We start from the raw sequence: 17,846 nt of genomic DNA, 5'->3' as shown, positions 1-17,846 counted from the left end.
AGCCTGGCACGTGGAAAGCCCCTTTCCTCCAGGAAGCCTTCCCAGGTTGATCAACACAAAGTGTGGCTTCCCTGGCCCTTTCCTGCCTGGATTTTTCACTCTCCCAGCAGCTTTCCTGCGAGCTCTCGGCACACCACACTGTACCCTCCCTGGGCAGCCGGCAGCTACCACCCCCGCTGTGTTCACTTCCTCACAGATCTATGTACCAGGCTTCCCTCCTGCAATTTATCGTATGCCCTGATGGTCTTTGCTCCCTAAAAATCCACTTCCAAGACACATCTGCCAAGTCACCAAAGGCTGAGAGGAAGGCATCAGAAGGCTCCTCGGCCCAGCCTCCAGCAGGCCCCGAGAAGCCCATCTAGCCCATCTCCTAGGCCCTCCCTACTCTCTTTATTTTGTCTTCTGTTTTTCTTTCCAAACTCTTGGGCAGAGAGGTGAGTCTGTCACAGGCTCCAGTTCTTGGCTCAGTGTCCCCATGAGCCCACAGAAGCCACTCTTGGTTTTGCTCCTCTGTTCCCTTCATTTTGTACTCCTCCTGTCCCTCTCCTCAGCCCAGCCAACGCATGTGAAAATCCTCACACGGGCGCTCACGCCTGGAAGCAGCAGTGTTTGGAGAGTGTGTCTGTTTTATCTACCAACACGGTATGGTTTTGACGGGTTCTAACTCGACACTATGTCATCTATAAGTATGACATCAACTGTGTGGCTTGCAAGTGCCTTAATCTGCTTTCATCCTCTCCTCCCTGTCTCTGTCCAGTCTGTCACCTGGCTTGCCCCAGCTTCCTCCTGCAGCACACAAGGCCACCATGAACTGTCTTGCCCTTCCAGGAGAATGGCTTTCAGGAGGGGGACTGGGGGCTCACAGGCTTTCCACACACCTAAATTCACTGCGTAATGCTTTGCTGCATTTCAGAACATCTTCCCATACCCTGTGCACGGGACACCACCCTCCCACCACAACCCCTCCCCTCAACCCCCGTGCATGGGACCCCACCCTCCCTCCCCCATGTGCATGGGACCCCACTCTTCCACCCCCCTGTGGAAGGGGTCCCTGTCCCCCCAGCTGCCCACCCACAGTCAGTAACACCCATGGTCTGATCTTCACCATCCCGATGATAGAGAGGCACCTCACGGCTCACGGTTTTCGTTTTCGTCTGCAAGCTTCTAAGAACCGGCAGGGCTCATCCCCGGCTCCTGCGCTCGTTGGCCGCTTGGTCTTTCCCTTGGCAGGCTGTGCAGGCTCCGGCTGGCTCCCCGCTGGGTCTCCTGCAAGTCCCCTGCTGTGCTGTAGGAGTTCGTCCCATAGGGTGGATGTTGTACTTTTCCCAGGCTGCCGGCCGTCTGTTCCTGTTTCCTCCTGCAGTGAACTGGAATTCTTCATTTTGATGTGTTCATGTCAATCCACTTTTTTTTTTCTAACCTTGTGGTTTCAGCTTTTAGCATTTGCTTGAGAATTCTTTCCCCGGCTCTGAGTTACAAGGAAGTTCTCTCACACATTCTTCTGTTTGGTTCCTGTCTAGGCCTTCCGATTGCTGGGGATCTCCCACTCCAGCTGTCCACTTTCCATGCAGTGACTCTCACCAACTGAAGAAATGGCCCTTTGCTTGTTGCCATGTCCTTTAGCAAATACCAAGTTTAGGGGTGCCTGGGTGGCTCAGTGGGCTAAGCCTCTGCCTTTGGCTCAGGTCATGATCCTGGGGTCCTGGAATCGAGCCCCGCATGGGGCTCTCTGCTCAGCAGGGAGCCTGCTCCCCCCCACCCGCCTGCCTCTCTGCCTACTTGTGATCTCTGTCTGCCAAATAAATAAATAATCTTTTTTAAAAAATAAAAACAAAAATAAAAAAACAAATACCAACTTTACCTTTTATTAAAGGGGCTATTTTGAGCTCTCTGTTCTGTTCCAGGGGCCCCTTTACCCGTGCCTGCGTAAGCACTACATGTTTTTATTACTGTGGCTCTCTGATCCTCAGACATCTTTGCTTTCCTCTCTCACAACAGACTTTATGATCAGTGGATTTTATTCCTTCATATAAATTTGAGATTGGTTTTATCAAGCCCCTCAAACGAAATCCAGCTTGAGTTTTTATTGGGTTTGCCTTGTCCTTATAAATAAACTTAGAGGGAATTTGTATCCATGGAATCAGGTCCAGTTACTCCTGAGTATAATTCCACTTAATCAGATGTTCTCATATGTTTTTCTCATAATAGAGTCTCACACTGCTCTCCACAACGATCTTGTGAATATTTTGTTGTTCTATCGTAAATCCTTCACTGCTTTTAAAAGCACTCTTGGAAATGGCATATCTCCACTTTTTCTGGGTTTTTTCTAACTGATTAGCACCGATCCAGAAAAACAGTTGGGATCACTGTAAGTTGACCTTGAAATTAATCGGCTGCTCATCCCATCTTATTATTGGGATAGTTTATCAGTTGATTTGTTTGGTCTTCTATGTAGCTGTGCAAACAATCCCAATTCTCGTCTCATGCTTACGCATATTTATGTCCTGAGCCGGGAATTCCAGTATGTGAGACATGGCATGGACAGCAGGCATCCTGTTCCCGGCTTTCTGAGCATGTGTCCGACACTCGTCCTTTAGGTGTGACCTCACCGCGCTCCCCACAAACTCCCCCGGTGCTCATCCACTGGACCTTGAATATTCCTGGACTCTTCTGCCATCCTCTGCCTGAGGCCGCCTCCACCTTCCTGACTTTCCTAAGCCCTTCCTGTCTTTCAAAGCCCAGCTCAAGGTTGACCTTTCCCATGGTCTCCCCGGTTGCACTGGCTCACAAAGAGCTCCTCCCTGGGCCCCTGAGACAAGACCCACTCTGTCCGTTGACAGTCCTTCATGAACTGCCTTGGAAAATGACTGTATCTACTACCCATTGAACTTGTGCCTATTTACAGATCTATCTGACTGAGCAGTCAGCTCCTCGAGGACAGGGGTGTATATTAAATTCTCCTTTATACCCGGAAGCACAGAGCACTTGTCTAATAAACGGTTCTGGAGCCGACGAAGCAGCCACGGTTCATTGGCTCCTGCTCACAGACCTGTGTGCTGTGAGTTCAAGGCCAGAAGGCATAGCTGGAGGCAGGAAGGTTGGAGGACAAGGGCAAGCAAAGGCACGGGAGGTGCCCCACGCCGGCTCGGAGGCCGGTACGCTCTCAGCCTCGCCTCCCGTGTACCTTCAGGTGTGCCCCCTTGCTTCCTCTTCATGGGGCCCAGGAGGCCGATATTCCAAACTTGCTTTGCTGATAAGGAGACACAGGGTGCAGAGATGAGCTAACTTGTCACACAGCTAGTGGATGTCATTGGCAACCACACTTCCCGGCTCCCAAGTCCTACTACTTCCAGAAGCGGCCTCCCCACAGAAATACTAAGTCCACAGCTAGACAAGCAACAAGCCAGGCACAACCCAGGTCGGGACACTCTCCCTGGACCCATGAATCTCACCTCCAGGAATTTATGTTAAAGAAATTAGTGGAGATGGGCGTTGAGATGTATCTTATAAACGTTCATCACGGAGTCATATATCCAAACTCCATTAAGAAAGGAGAGGGACGGGACGCCTGGGTGGCTCAGTTGGTTAAGCGGCTGCCTTCGGCTCAGGTCATGATCCCAGCATCCTGGGATCGAGTCCCACATCGGGCTCCGTGCTCGGCGGGGAGCCTGCTTCTCTCTCTGTCTCTGCCTGCCACTCTGTCTGCCTGTGCTCACTCTCGCGCTCTCTCTGACAAATAAATAAATAAAATCTTTAAAAAAAAAAAAAAAAAAGAAAGGACAGGGACACCCAAGTGGCTCAGTCCATTGAGCATCCGACTCTTGACTCTCAATTATGGCTCAGGTCAGGATCTCATGGTCCCAGTATCGAATCCCATGTTGGACTCCATCCTCACCAGGAAGTCTGCCTGAGGTTTCTCTCTCTCCCTCTCCTTCCACTTGTGCTTGCACACGCTCTTTCTCTCTCTCTTTCTATTAAATAAATAAATAGATAGATATTTTTAATAAAAATCCATTAAGAAGGGGAGCCTGGGTGGCTCAGTGGGTTAAAGCCTCTGTCTTCGGCTCGGGTCATGATCCCAGGGTCCTGGGATTGAGCCCCACATCGGGCTCTCTGCTCTGCGGGAAGGCTGCTTCTCTTCCTCTCTCTTTCTGCCTGCCTCTCTGCCTACTGTGATCGATCTCTGTCTGTTAAATAAATAAATAGAAAAAATCCATTAAGAAGGGACCAAAATTAAAAGGCCCTTCCATATGAAGGCAAAAAGACAGGACAAGAGCATCAGTGGATCAGCAGCCAAGCAGACGGCCGGCGCCCACCAGGAAACCACCATGATGAATAAGGCCAAGGGATGCTCACAGTCCCAGCGAGGCAGGCAGGAAACTAAGGACCAGACAGGGCAATCAGTCCCTCCAGGCAGCAAGGATGAGGCAGCCCCCAGGCCGACCCAGGCCAGCCGTGTGAAGGGCAGGCTCAGGGCGCAGGTCTTGGCAATGGACCCAACCTGGGGCTCAACCAGAGCCTTTATAGCCCACGGTTGGGGTGGGAGCCAGTCCAGGCTGGAGCCCAGGTGGAAGGAGGCAGCCTATTGGGCTGCTGAACCCTTTGTCAGCTTCCTGTCTAAGTGTGTTTTCAAGGGCTCACCCAGTTTGCCATTCTCTTTGTTCTCAGCCACTTACAAATAGGTGCTCTAATTAAGGCTTTCTGATGTGGCCGTGATTGCCTTGTAAAGCTGTTGGGCTGTTTTCTGCTTACTAAGAATGGTATTGCCCAGCCCATGCACACCGTCCCTCTGCAAGGCCCTGAGGATCCAAAACCAGTCACCTGGTTAGTATGGGGTGAAGTGGGGGCATCTCCCCCTCCAGGCACCCACCCACGGAATCCTCCCAACAGCTCAGCAAGGTATGGGTTTCCATGCATAGAGTACAGATAGGGAAACTGAGGAAACAAGACTTGCCCAAGGTCACAAAGCTGGTCAGTGGCAGAGCCAGGCTTCAAACCACACCTTTTTATCTCCAGAGTCTGCACTAGCATCGTCTCCCATCAGGTCAGGGCCCTGGGCATGCTCAAAGCATCCCTGACCCAAGGAAGTGTCCATGACTACACAGAGACCCTCAGTGAAGCACGCAATTTGATACTGCGCCCATTGGATTGTGACAGGTGAACAAGGGCAGAGGGCAGAGGGCAATGACCAGCAGGGTATTAGAGAAATGCTTCCTGAAGATTCACCACCTTTCATCCCTCGGCGTTTTACCAAGAAATAAATCCCATGTGATCTTTGGACAACCAATTGAGAACCTTCCAGGTGCTCACCAGTCCCAGCTGAGACAAGAGGAGAGAAAGAGTTGGTTCTTTCTTGGCTGGCTGGCAGATATGTGACTCAGCCATGCCTCCCACAGAAACACTCCAAAATCCCACCAGCCGCTCAGCAGGAATCAGCCCCTCCCTCATCTGCCAACCTTGCATTCTTGGGTGTCGCTCACCCCAGAGGTCCCTATCCCATAGCCCATACCCACAGAGCTCCCACTCCACACATAAGAGTCTGTGAAAATTTATTCACAGGGCCCAAGTGGAGGGGCCAGAAATGTCCCCTGCCCTCCCAGAAAGGACAGACCCTCTCTCACGCTGGGATGTAAGTGGCTCACTCACCCTGAGAGGAGTAAAGAGGGCAAAAGGTGAGGCCCAGGGAGGGTGCATGGAGGGCTATTTTTAGCCCAGATTGGGTCAGCATCTGCTTGTGGCTGGTTAGTAAACAGGGCCATCAAAGGAGTCATCCTTAAGTACAAAGGTAGTCAAGAGACTTGTTCTTGGAAGGAAGGCTCAAATCCACAGGTTCGAGGCATCTCCTAACTAGGTCCCACTGTCTACCTCCCACAGCCATCCCTGGTCCTAGCCCAAAAGGAGGAGGGGGGAAATCACAGCAGCTTGGCTGTGGAACGACCACATGAGCTCCCCACCTCCTCTCACAGCACAGATCCTCAGAGTGGAGGAAGCAATGTCATTTCAAACACGAGTGACCTCCCTCCCCTCATCTCCAGCACCTCTCCTTCCTGGTGGGTGCGTACACACCAATATTCATCATTCAGCTTCCCCCCTGAGACACTAAAGGATGGCACATCCCCATATCAGATCCCGACTCAGCCTAGGCATCTTGGGACCTTTTCTCCACCTGTGGCTTCTCCCCCTTGCCCACTGGCCAAATTTTGGCACCCCTCTGTGCACACCACCCTCTCCTGACCTCCCAGCACCTCAGGTCTCTGCTGGATTCACACAACCCAGTAATGCACAGTTGGGACGCGGTAAGAATTTTCTGAATGAATGAGAAAATGCATGATTACATAAACTAGCCTCCAAATCAGAGCGAGACTCCTTTCTCATCTCCTCCCAACCCTAATCGCAGCCTACCCCAGTCTAGCTTCAACCCACCTCCAAGCAGTCTTCCCTGATTCATCTCTGTAGCACTGGGTTATTCCACACTCCTGATCTTCCCCCTGCCCCGAAGTCTCCCAGCAACGAGGCCCAGAACTCTGGAGAATAGCCCCAGTTCTCTCATGAACTCTCTGACTTAGTTTCTCCCATGTCCCATCTAGTGTCCCATAGCTTGTCTTCCTAGGAATACCCAAAGTGCAGAGACGATGCTCCCTCCCTATTCCTTACCCCCACTACCATCCCTGACTAGGCTCTGGGTAGGAACAGGCCAGGAAAGGCTGACATTGACAATGAGAAAGGGACATGCTTTAGAGAGACAGAGGAAGGCAGAGAAGCCTCCTAGAATAACAGATTGTTTGGGACACAGCTCTCCGGTTGGGACCAGCAAGCCATCCACCCTGAGGCCAGGTCATGGGTCTGGGACCCATAACTCGGGGATGCCCCTTCCAGAAAAGGATTCCAAGAGTAGGCTCCACCCCAGGTCACTGCACCCATTCCCAGTAGTGAGTATGTGGAGCACAACTGATGCTTCCAGGACCCCTTCCCTTTCTCTGCTTCCAGCAGCAATGGGAAGGGGAGAGGCAATGAGGAAGCTTGTTAATAGCTTTGAAGATGAAACAGGCCTGTGGCTGCAGATTGTTGACACAGCTACCCTGAAGAGGCAAGCTGGGTTGGCTCTTAAGAGGCCGGGATGATGCCAAGCCAATAAAATGCAGCTAGTGTCACTCTGCTGCGCCTTTTAATGCCAGCTGCCCCTGGTGCATAAAAGGGCCTGCCACAGCCCAGGGAGCACAAGCTTCCGACTCCGTCCTCAGGCAGCTTCTCCACTGTCCAGACACCTTCCTATCTCCAAAATGACCTGTGGCTTCAGCACCGTGGGCTGTGGATTCGGCCCCAGGAACTTCAGCTGCGCCTCAGCCTGCGGACCCCGGCCTGGCCGCTGCTGCATCACGGCCGCCCCCTACCGCGGAGTCTCCTGCTACCGCGGCCTCACTGGGGGCTTTGGCAGCCGCAGTGTCTGCGGGAGCTTCCGCGCTGGCTCCTGCGGCCGCAGCTTTGGCTACCGCTCCGGAGGCGTGTGTGGGCCCAGCCCACCTTGCATCACCACTGTGTCTGTCAACGAGAGCCTCCTCACACCCCTCAACCTGGAGATCGACCCCAATGCTCAGTGCGTGAAGCATGAGGAGAAGGAGCAGATCAAGTGCCTCAACAGCAGGTTCGCTGCCTTCATCGACAAGGTGGGTGCCTTGATCACACCCTTCCTGAATTCCTTCCATGTTCAGGACTCAGGCTGGGCACTGAGGAGGGAGTTGAAGGCTGGCATTTACTTGCCCACAGAAGCCCCTAGTCCATTCCAAAAGGAGAAGCAGTCATACCTCTAGGACACAAACAGAAACAAGAATAGGATAAGGAGCTGCCAATCTAACGGGGAAGACAAAAGGAAAACCCAGAAGCAGGAAGTAGAGGCAGAAACCTTAGTGCTGAGAGCTAACATCTCTTCATGAACACAGGGCTGCCATGTGGGTATTCAATGCCTTTGAAGTCAAATAGATATTGACATGGGAAGGTGGTGCTCCCTATGTCAAGGGCAGGACCATGAGTGTAATACTGGAACAATGCCACAGATCACACAGAGCTGTTTCTCTCCCAGATGGTTCCTTGGCTGCTGAGCAGCGGCCAGAGTGCTTGGTCCAAGTCTGGGGCTCAGGATCCAGGGATGAACAATAGCTACAGTCCCCACTCTCTGGGCCTTGTGAGGAGACAAGGTCTGGACATAGCATAAGCCCTCTGCACTTGGCAGTTTCTGGCTCAAGTCTTCAGCCCTCTTCCCCCATTGAATTCAGTGGCAAGAGCACAAGGGGACAAGCGAGAAGACTTCAACTAGAAGTGGTTCTGGGTCTGGCAAGGGCTCTCTCTCTCTCTCCAGAGCCAGCCTTGAAAGAAGTCACACTAGAGAGATACCCACCAGGAAGGACCAAAAAAAGTCTGCAACTCCTAACAATATGAAACACCAAGGCTAGTATAGGAAAGGACTTACGAGGATTGTGGTGAAGTTTCTAGACAAGGGGATCTGAATGAGGACACAGGTCAGCCAGGCCAGCCTTTGTGGCAGGGAGAGGGGTGAGCAATTCTCCTGGGGCCCAATAGTCTCTCATCATTACAGTGAGAGATGAGCCCCACGTGGGGCAGAGGTTCAGAGTTTGAGTCTTTGCTCTACCACTGTGAGCTCTCAGGCAGTCAGGTACCATCCTTAGGCCTTCAATTCCACATCTATAAAATGAAAGGGCCAGAGCACAGAGCATGCCTGCATTAATATCCCAGGTGACTATTATTCTAATCGCATTGTTGTTATAAGGTTTTAATAATTGGCACAGACTTCATTTTTCACACTTTGCACTCTGCCTTTCTAAAAAACTTGCTCATTTGCACACTGACAATTACACCTGACTTGGTACAGTAGCTATCCAGCACACGGGCGCCCTTTCGTGCCAGGGCTCATTGAGCCCTCTTTGTGAGGCAAGCATTAACCTCCCACTTCACGAGGGGGTGACACGCTGTGCCCAAGGACATGTTATTAACAAGCAGCAGCAGAATCTGGACTCAGCATAGTTTAGCCTTTCTGTGGCACCAAGTAATTGCCTAGGAAAGACTATAGCGAGCTCTCAGGAAGGACTTCCAGGGGACCCGATTAAGCCCTGGTATGGTTTTGACATAACACCCACCAGGGAGGACTCTGGGTCCGAGAGTTGAGGACCTGCAGGTCCCAGTGCTGGGACCACCACCACCCACCTGCCTCCGGCCCCCACCTCTTGCCTCTGATCCTGTAAGAAGAGATTCTAAGGCTCTGCCTCTGTGCGGCAGGTGCGCTTCCTGGAGCAGCAGAACAAGCTGCTGGAGACCAAGTGGCAGTTCTACCAGAACCGCAAGTGCTGCGAGAGCAACCTGGAGCCCCTGTTCGAGGGCTACATCGAGACTCTGAGGCGGGAGGCCGAGTGCGTGGAGGCTGACAGCGGGAGGCTGGCATCTGAGCTCAACCATGTGCAGGAGGTGATGGAGGGCTACAAGAAGAAGTGAGTACCAGAAGGTGCTAGTTCAGGAAAGGGCTTGAAGAAAGTTCCCAGCACAGGGGCGTGTCTGGGTCTGTGGCTGGGACTCTGCCTGGGGATGCAGAAGGACCTGAGGGTGGGTCCTGGCCCCCTGGGGGATAGAGTTCACCTTGCCTTCCCAACAGCAGGTGAAGAGAATGATGTTCTCTCCATCCACCACACCCTCCTCTTAGGCTCCCAGAAAAATGACCACTCCTGGTCCCTTTGACTCTAGCCTTCAAAGTCCTAGACATTCTTCTCAAGTTTACTTTTTTACTCAACTCACAGTTTCTAAGTGCCCTACTGGACACTAGCCAGGGACCAAGAAGGGCTAGGGATCCAGCACCAAACTGTAGATGTCATGCCTGTCCCTGGGGGGCTCCCAGTCACAGACAAAGGCCATCAGTTTTAAAGTGTGAACCACGTTGTGGAGGGTGCCCCTAGGGTCCCATAGGAAGCCGGTATCAAGGGGTAGCCAGCCTCCTTCAATGACACTCAGCCATGAACTTCCCAGGCCACCATACTCCCGGCTCTGGCTCTGAGCTGGTCTGCCCACGGAGCAGGAGGAAGTAGCAGACTTAACTTCTGTTGGCTGAGTCCAGGAGGGGAATGACAGAGAGGGAACCCCACCACCCATAGCAAAGCCAGGGGCAAGGGGCAAAAGAAAGGAAAATGCAGACCGGAGTGCAAAAAACAAGCACCTCCCACTCCCCTATCCTATGCATGCACACGCAGGCGTGTAAACACACACACACACACACCTGCACACGCTGAACTTCCAGATCCTGCCTTCCCATTGGCACTGAGAAGCTCAGGGGTGATGTGAGAGTGGGTACTTCAGCTCTCTGTGGTATCTCAGTAGGCCTGGACAGGCAGCCTGATTTGGCAGCCTGCCCCATTTCTTTTGGGTGCAAGGGGACAAGCAGGGAGAGGGTCAAGCTCATTTGCATGCATGCTTCATGGCCAAGTTGAGAGAGGCTCAGGCACGGTCTTGTCCTTCCCACCTACTTCAGGTATGAAGAAGAGGTCGCACTTCGGGCCACAGCAGAGAATGAGTTTGTGGCTCTAAAGAAGGTGAGTACCCGAGGCCCAGCCCCACCCTGAGTCCCTGGCCACCCTGTCCTCACTGCCCCACCACACTCCAGCCAAGCTCTCACAATGTCCTGAGGACAGCCGGCCTCACAGCCCCTTGAACCCCACACAGGAAGTGGACTGCGCCTACATCCGCAAGTCAGACCTGGAGGCCAACGCGGAGGCCCTGACTGAGGAGATTGACTTCCTGCGGCGCCTGTATGAGGAGGTGAGGGGGCTCTCGACCCTGGTGGGCATCCCCAACCCCCTTCCCAGGCCCCCAGAGGCCTGCTGACATGGGGACCTAGGCTCGAGGATGGAGGATTGCAGGAGAGCAAGGAGAGGGAGGAAGGGAGGCAGAGGAATGGAGAACCGAAAAAAGCCAAGAGAGCACGATCCCCAGGACAGCTGTGGCTTGGGAGCAAAGCCCACACAAAGCATCACATAGGCTCAAACTGCTTTCTCTGGCAGCCAACAGACTTCCTTCCTGGGGTCTGGCCAGGAGAATGTGAAACGGACCTGACACAGGGTCTGGGCCCCCAGGAAGCACCCACAGCGAGCCGGTGGGGGGACGCAGCCTAGGCTCACCTGGGTCTAAATATCCCAGAAGCAAGCATTTGAAAAGTGGTTGTGTCTTCCTCTAGAAGGAATTTCTTATCTGTACATAAAGTCACACAATTTCATCAGGGAATTATCTGCTCCACACATGAGACTTCAGCTCCAAATGGGCTAAAGAGATTATAGGCATCAGCCTGGGAATGTGAGGAAAAGCCCAGATAATGTGCTGTTTCTTCTTCGCCTACTCTCGCAGGAGATCCGCGTTCTCCATGCCCACATCTCAGACACCTCAGTCATCGTCAAGATGGACAACAGCCGGGACCTGAACATGGACTGCATTGTGGCCGAGATCAAGGCTCAGTACGACGACATCGCCAGCCGCAGTCGGGCTGAAGCCGAGTCCTGGTACCGCAGCAAGGTGAGGAGCCCAGCTCCCTCTTCCCAGGATCCCAGCAGGAGGGAGCGAAAAAGGGCTCTGGTCTTTGTCTTGGTGGGATGGACAAGGGAAGGACAGGCAGCTCCAGGACAGGATAGCAGATGTGCAAATTGTGGGAAGCAGTGGGATAACATGTCCTGAGTCTCAGAAGCATCTTTGCTTCCCCCACCTCCCATCCCCCCACCCAGTGTGAGGAGATGAAGGCCACCGTGATCCGGCACGGGGAGACCCTGCGCCGCACCAAGGAGGAGATCAACGAGCTCAACCGCATGATCCAGAGGCTGACGGCCGAGGTTGAGAATGCCAAGTGCCAGGTAAGTGTTGCCTGGGGCCTCCCCAGGTCATACAGGCCATGTGTGTCCCCAGTGGATCTCACCCTTCATGCTCAAGGCCATCTGCATGTCCAGCGTCCCTGGTTGTAGTCCCTGGGGGAGACGCAGCTGATGAAAGGAGAGGCCTGCTCTTGGGGTGTTCCCAGCTGGGGGAGGGCTGAGAAAGGAAATGGACTGAGAGACCTGGGCCATAACCCACCTTGCTCTCTTCTGGGTCCCCAGAACACCAAGCTGGAGGCTGCAGTGACCCAGTCGGAACAGCAGGGCGAGACGGCTCTGAGCGATGCCCGCTGCAAGCTGGCGGAGCTGGAGGCCGCCCTACAGAAGGCCAAGCAGGACATGGCCTGCCTGGTCAAGGAGTACCAGGAGGTGATGAACTCCAAGCTGGGCCTGGACATCGAGATCGCCACCTACAGGCGGCTGCTGGAAGGCGAAGAACAGAGGTGGGGCCCAACCCTGCTGCCCTAGGAATTATACTTGCATAGATCTGCCCACTTTTGATTCCTCCATATCCTAGTCAGTCCTCAGAACTGACCCCAAGCTAGACTCTGGGGTCTTGGAATCCCAGATCTCAAAAGACTGGAACTTGGACATAGTATACAGAGGAAAAAAATGAAGGTCAGCGTCACTGTGAGGTCTAGAGTTGCAGAGAACCCAGGTCCTTGCTAGGATAGAACCTGGACACCCATTCTCTCAGTTTAGAACATCCTCAAGTCTTGCAAGATACACTCCCTGCCTGGTTTCTAGGAGGTCACCTTGCCCAAAGATAGAGTTGCTGACCAAACTGTGACCTGGCCTCGTGTGACTGCCCAAGAGAACCTTCCCCTTCCTAAAGCTGAACCTATCCAAGTATACCATGTATGGCTGTTCAGACTGGACACTGCACAGAGGCAGCCGCCTGAGGAGCAAATAAGAGGTGAAATCCAGCCCATACTCTGCTTGCCAAATTGGGTGGCCTGGCACTGCTACAATTGCCAGACAGGTAGTTTTTAAAGTTATACAAAGGCATAAATATAGGCCAGAAATACACCTGAGATGATCCATTCCAGCAGAGAGGAAATCTGAGAATCTCATTCTGACTTCTTATCCTTCCCCTTTCTTACCTTTTTCCCCACTCAGGCTGTGTGAAGGTGTTGGAGCTGTGAATGTCTGTAAGTATCTTGAGCCCCAAAAAGGAAAATTTTTTGTTGGGCAACAAGAATTTTCTGGCTATGAGTGTATAGAAACACTGTGTGTGAGGGGTGGGGGGGGGGGGATCCAATAATTCCTCCAGTAAATGGGAGTAGATTGGTCATGCAGCAGGAGAGACTGAGGTTAGCTCTCAGGAACAACTGGACAGCATAAAGGGAGTTAGAAGAGGAGAAAGAATAACAGATCTCTGCAGGAAGCACCCCGGACTGTCAAGCTGAGGCCACGAAAGAGGAAGGGGCTTGCCCAAGGTCTAGCCTCAGAACCCAGGGTTCCTGGCTCTCAGGCTACAGTTCCTTCATGCCTTCAGAACTACAGCTGAAGGCCCTTTGTATCCTTCCCCGGAGGCTTACGCAGAGCAGGGAGGCCCAAGGAAGGAGCCCGAATAGGGTGACCAGCAGCCAGACCTCCTGACTCTGCCCTTGTTTCTACAGGTGTCAGCAGCTCCCGCGGCGGGGTCGTCTGCGGGGACCTCTGCGTGTCCGGCTCCCGGCCGGTGACCGGCAGCGTGTGCAGCGCCCCCTGCAGTGGGAACCTGGCGGTGAGCACGGGCATGTGTGCCCCTTGCGGCCCACTCACCACCACCTGTGGAGGGGGTTCCTGCGGCCTGGGGAGGTGTTAGGCAGCCCCAAGAGAGAGCCAGAGAAGCCCCTTCTGCCTGCCAGACGCGCCACCGTCCCCACCTCCACCTGAGAACAGCGGTGCCTCGGTAGCTCTTGCCCTCGTGTTCTGAGAATACACCATATGCGGCTCATTCCCATCAGCCCCTCCTGGGCTCCTCTTGTCCTACTGGAAGCGGCTGCTGCCTGGGACTGGACCCTCCCCTTCCTCTGTGTTGGCCTCTGGCCCCTCCCACGGAGAAGGGCCCTCCTTCCGCGGAAGGGGCGCTGCTGGATGCCTACCCCTGCCTCTCTGGTCTTTTGTCTTCTGTTTTCCCAATAAACTGGGGGACCCCGCTTTCTGTGCCGTAATGCTTGCTTTCTCGGAATGAGCCCATGTCCCCCGACCGCTGAGCACCGCAGCCCAGCGAGATGAACCGAGGACTGGGACGTTTCTGGCCGGTCTCAGTCGGGACACCTGCAGGGCCCATCCCCACATAGTGCCATCATCTCCTGGCCCAGCAGTGCTGACCACGCTCATGGTGCCTGGCACCTGAGTCATGCCTGCCAGTCTGAGGTCGTCTGGGACTTATTCCTCTGACTGGTTCTGAAGGGACCCAAAGGAGGTCACGGGGTGTCATGGAAGGCAGTGTGCGCATGTGTGTGTGGTTTTAGGCTCCTTCCCCCACACATACACCCCATTTTTTTGGCACACCATCCCTCTGTCCCCTCCCCACCACCACAAATGGACCAGAGTAGCAACTGCCAAAAGCACCCACAGCCCCCTCAGGTGGGCAACCTGTGTCAGTCTGGACCCCACCCCATCCCCTGCCCACTGCTGCCCATCAAACAAGGGGGGATGAGGCCCTGACACCCGCCTTTTGCCATCCTCCCCCCACCCCGCCCCGCGGTAGACATACCTGGGACAGCCTACTCAAAAGCCCCATAGTAGGTAAAAGGATACCCTCTACTCACTTTCTCAGGTCCCCCACCACACTGCCCTCATCCTCAGACACTGCAGAGCTTCAGTCCCAGGGCTGAAAAGGCTTCCCTGGCCCCCTGTATGTCCTGAGCTCTCCTGCACAGTTAACTCCCTTCTTGTTGACCCTCTTCTCCTCTCCCTCTGCCCCAGCCCTACTCAACCCCCATGCTGACACCCACCCCATCCTCCAGGCCCTGCTCCTTCCCACCCATCTCCCCAAGCCGTGGTAGGAGAATCTACTACCTTCCCTCACTTCTTCCTAGAATCTCTAGGGAGCTCTCGGCTCCTTGCCCTCACCCAAGCGCCCTCGGCTCTCTGTGACCCTCTGTCCCTCCCCATTCCTGAGCCCTGAGTCTCGGGCCTTCCACGGCCTTGTTCTGCTTTGTTTGGCCTTGTTCTGGGTTCTCAGCTGCTCCCAGGCCATCCTGCTCCCCGGCTTATTTCCCTCACCCAGGCAACCTTGCCCTTGAACATTCAAGTGCCTTGGGGCCCTTCTCTCACCTCTCTGCACACACCACCCAGGCAATGACATCAGTCTCTGGCCTTCAGTTTCCACCACGGTTAATGGCCTTCCTGGTTAAAACCTTCCAACCACACTTTCGAGTCCTGCTGACTTTCAGGATGCTTGACCTCACCCCCAGCTTCAGAACCACTTGCCCCAGTTCCTACACAGCATCCCCACGTGGCCATCCTGGAGACTCCTCTAATCCAACAGACTTTCCTGTTGAACTCACCATCCCCCGTTCTCTCCACCTGAGCCTCCTCTTTGTCCCTGGCAGGATCATCACCCAGTTCCATGGTCTCCCCATGCCTGCACCCCCACTCTCAACTCTAATGCTTTCCTTTCCTACCTCCTTCGTACCCCCCTAATCCGACTCTTTCCTCTTTCTCTGCGGCCACCACCCACATCCTAGCCACCACTATGTTGCCTGGAGAGCTGTTCTTCTCCCCTTCCAACCCATGCAACATGGCAGGCGGAGGTCTTTAAAAGACACAAATCTGACCTTTCAGCGGGTCCCCACTGCCCTCAGGATGAAGCCCGGACTCTTGAATATAGCATCCCAGTCCCATATATCTGGCTCTGGCTGGTCTCTGCCTCTCCCCACTCCCCACCCCCTCCACCATCCTCCCCATCTCTGTCTCAAGGCTTCCTGAATGCATGTCCAAGGAGGGCTGGCCCAGGGGGCTCCACACCTTTCCATCCTGACCCTCTTGGGCAGTGACTCTGAGCTTGGCTCCGGAATCGCCATGCTCCCTGCCAGCCTTGGAAGGACATTCAGGGGCCACCAGGGGACCTCAGGGAGATTCCATGCCTCTGTACGTGGTGCACCTTCCTTCCACCCTACCAGCTTGAGGCACCAGGCAGGACTGAGGCTACATACTCTCCAACTATTAGATCCTTGTTTCTGAGTCCCTTGAGCACCACCTGCTCGGCCTCCACTGCCGAGCATCAACAAGAGGTGCAGCCACCAAGAGGTCTGGGCCTCCATACTAGGGTAAAGGAGAAGCATGGTTGGAGGATTCTTAACCAGGGCAAGCTGGTTACCTCCTGAAGGAAGTAATACTGAAGCTGAGGCCTAAAAGAAGATCAGGAGTTGATTTATTCAATCAACAAATAATTATTGAGCCTCTGACCTGTACCAGGTACTGGTATATAAGCCTGGGTTCATATAAGTGATGGAAATAATCACAGATGCCTGTCCTACAGGACGTTTATATTTTATAGCAAAAAAAAAAAAAAAAAAACCAAGAACATAACTAAGAAGCTAACAAGGAGGAAGAGATGTGCTCTGGACAAGGGGAAGAGCTTATGAAGAGGTGGGTTGGAGAAGGAACATGGAAACCTCCAGGAACTCTGTTAAGTCCTAAGGCTGGCAGGGAGGAGGGGGACTGCTCTCCGGTGCCCTCGAGAAGCTTAAGATGAACCCTTCCTGACTATACTCTCCTACCCCCAACCCCAACTCCACCTCCAGAAAAGCTTTCTGCACCCGTGGTCAGGCAGTCCTCATACCTGCTTCCTTCCAGACACTTTCCCTAGCATCTTGCAGAGGCAGAAGGTCTGGCCCAATTTCAGGCTCCAACAGAGCTACGTGCCTCCTCTCTGGAAGGTTCCCATTGATTTCGAGGAACATGAGTGATCTGGATGTCAGATCCCCGTGGGCCAACAAGCCTGAGGCAAGGTCGGTATGGATCATGACCATCCCCAGAGTAGCACTCCCTCACCGTCTGCCCACCACTGCCTGGCAGCAGATTCAGTTATCATCGCAAAACATGGAGAAACTGGGGTTCCCAGAGCTGCAAGGCCTTGACCACACACTTTTGGTGACCAAACCAGGACAAGAACCCAAAAGTCCAGACTTTCAATGCCCAGCCTTCTTCTAACCGCCACCTACCCCCTCCCAGCTATTTCGACACTTGGAATGCTGTGCGGTTATGATACCACAGTCACAGTAATAACAATCATAATAGCAGCTTTTGAGTATTAGCTATGTGCCACACTGTGAACTTTTATCTGTAGGGTCTCATTTGATGCTCCTGTGGTAGCTGTCTTCAGATGCGGTCCCCAGCCATCCCTGTCTGTGCATGCGACTCGAGATGAAGCCTGTTTCCCCTGGGTCTGGGCCGCCCTGCAACTGCTTTGACCAATAGGATGTGGTAGAAGTGACATTGCAGGGATTCTGCACCTGGCCTTAGGAGGACTGGCAGCACATGGAGAGAACAGAGGCTCCTGGCCTTCATCCCCAGCTGAGCTCCCAGCCAGCGGCCAACACCAAATGTCCACCAGGAAAGCGAAGCCATTGTGGACCTATGGGAGTCGCAGCCAATAACATGAAGCAGAAGAATCATCCCGCCAAACTACACGATCGAGAAAAATAGTGTTGTTTGAAGCCGCTAAGTTTTGGGCGAATGTTTGTATGGCAACAAACTAGTGAAGAAATCAGTACTTAGAAATAGCCGCTACTGTAAGCAAACCTAAAACTTGAGACATCGTGAAACCATGCCCCCCAGAGTTCACGAGATTGAAATGCACCAGAAATGTAAAGCCTGTTTTTCAGAGAAAGGTTTCTCCCTAATCAGCTACTGTGTCTTTGCAGACCTTACTGACAAATCCACTAGCTGTCTTTACAGAAACCTGGTCAACAGATATGGTTCCAGCCCAGAAACAAA

At 53.5% G+C, this 17,846-nt stretch overlaps 1 protein-coding gene across 1 annotated transcript; it reads left to right on the top strand.

The window, feature by feature from the left end:
* Positions 1–7,280: 7,280 nt before the first annotated feature.
* LOC123946813 (keratin, type II microfibrillar, component 7C) lies at positions 7,281–13,719 on the top strand. Its single transcript, XM_046012580.1, has 9 exons — positions 7,281–7,664; positions 9,289–9,497; positions 10,526–10,586; positions 10,717–10,812; positions 11,395–11,559; positions 11,766–11,891; positions 12,132–12,352; positions 13,029–13,060; positions 13,532–13,719. Exons 1-9 carry the CDS (start codon positions 7,281–7,283, stop codon positions 13,717–13,719), a joined length of 1,482 nt encoding a protein of 493 aa, XP_045868536.1.
* The last annotated feature ends 4,127 nt before the right edge of the window (positions 13,720–17,846 follow it).

This window comes from Meles meles, chromosome 7 (assembly GCF_922984935.1).
Source record: "Meles meles chromosome 7, mMelMel3.1 paternal haplotype, whole genome shotgun sequence".
Lineage (NCBI taxonomy): Eukaryota > Metazoa > Chordata > Mammalia > Carnivora > Mustelidae > Meles > Meles meles.
Note: the sequence above shows the minus strand (reverse complement) of the source record. Positions and strands in the feature narration are given on the sequence as shown.

Bases quoted from the DNA above. Each gene is read 5' to 3' on its own strand.
- LOC123946813 (XM_046012580.1), top strand. From the start codon at position 7,281: ATGACCTGTGGCTTCAGCACCGTGGGCTGTGGATTCGGCCCCAGGAAC. The intron at 7,665-9,288 runs GTGGGTGCCTTG...TCTGTGCGGCAG, and splicing joins TCGCTGCCTTCATCGACAAG to GTGCGCTTCCTGGAGCAGCA. The intron at 11,892-12,131 runs GTAAGTGTTGCC...CTGGGTCCCCAG, and splicing joins TTGAGAATGCCAAGTGCCAG to AACACCAAGCTGGAGGCTGC.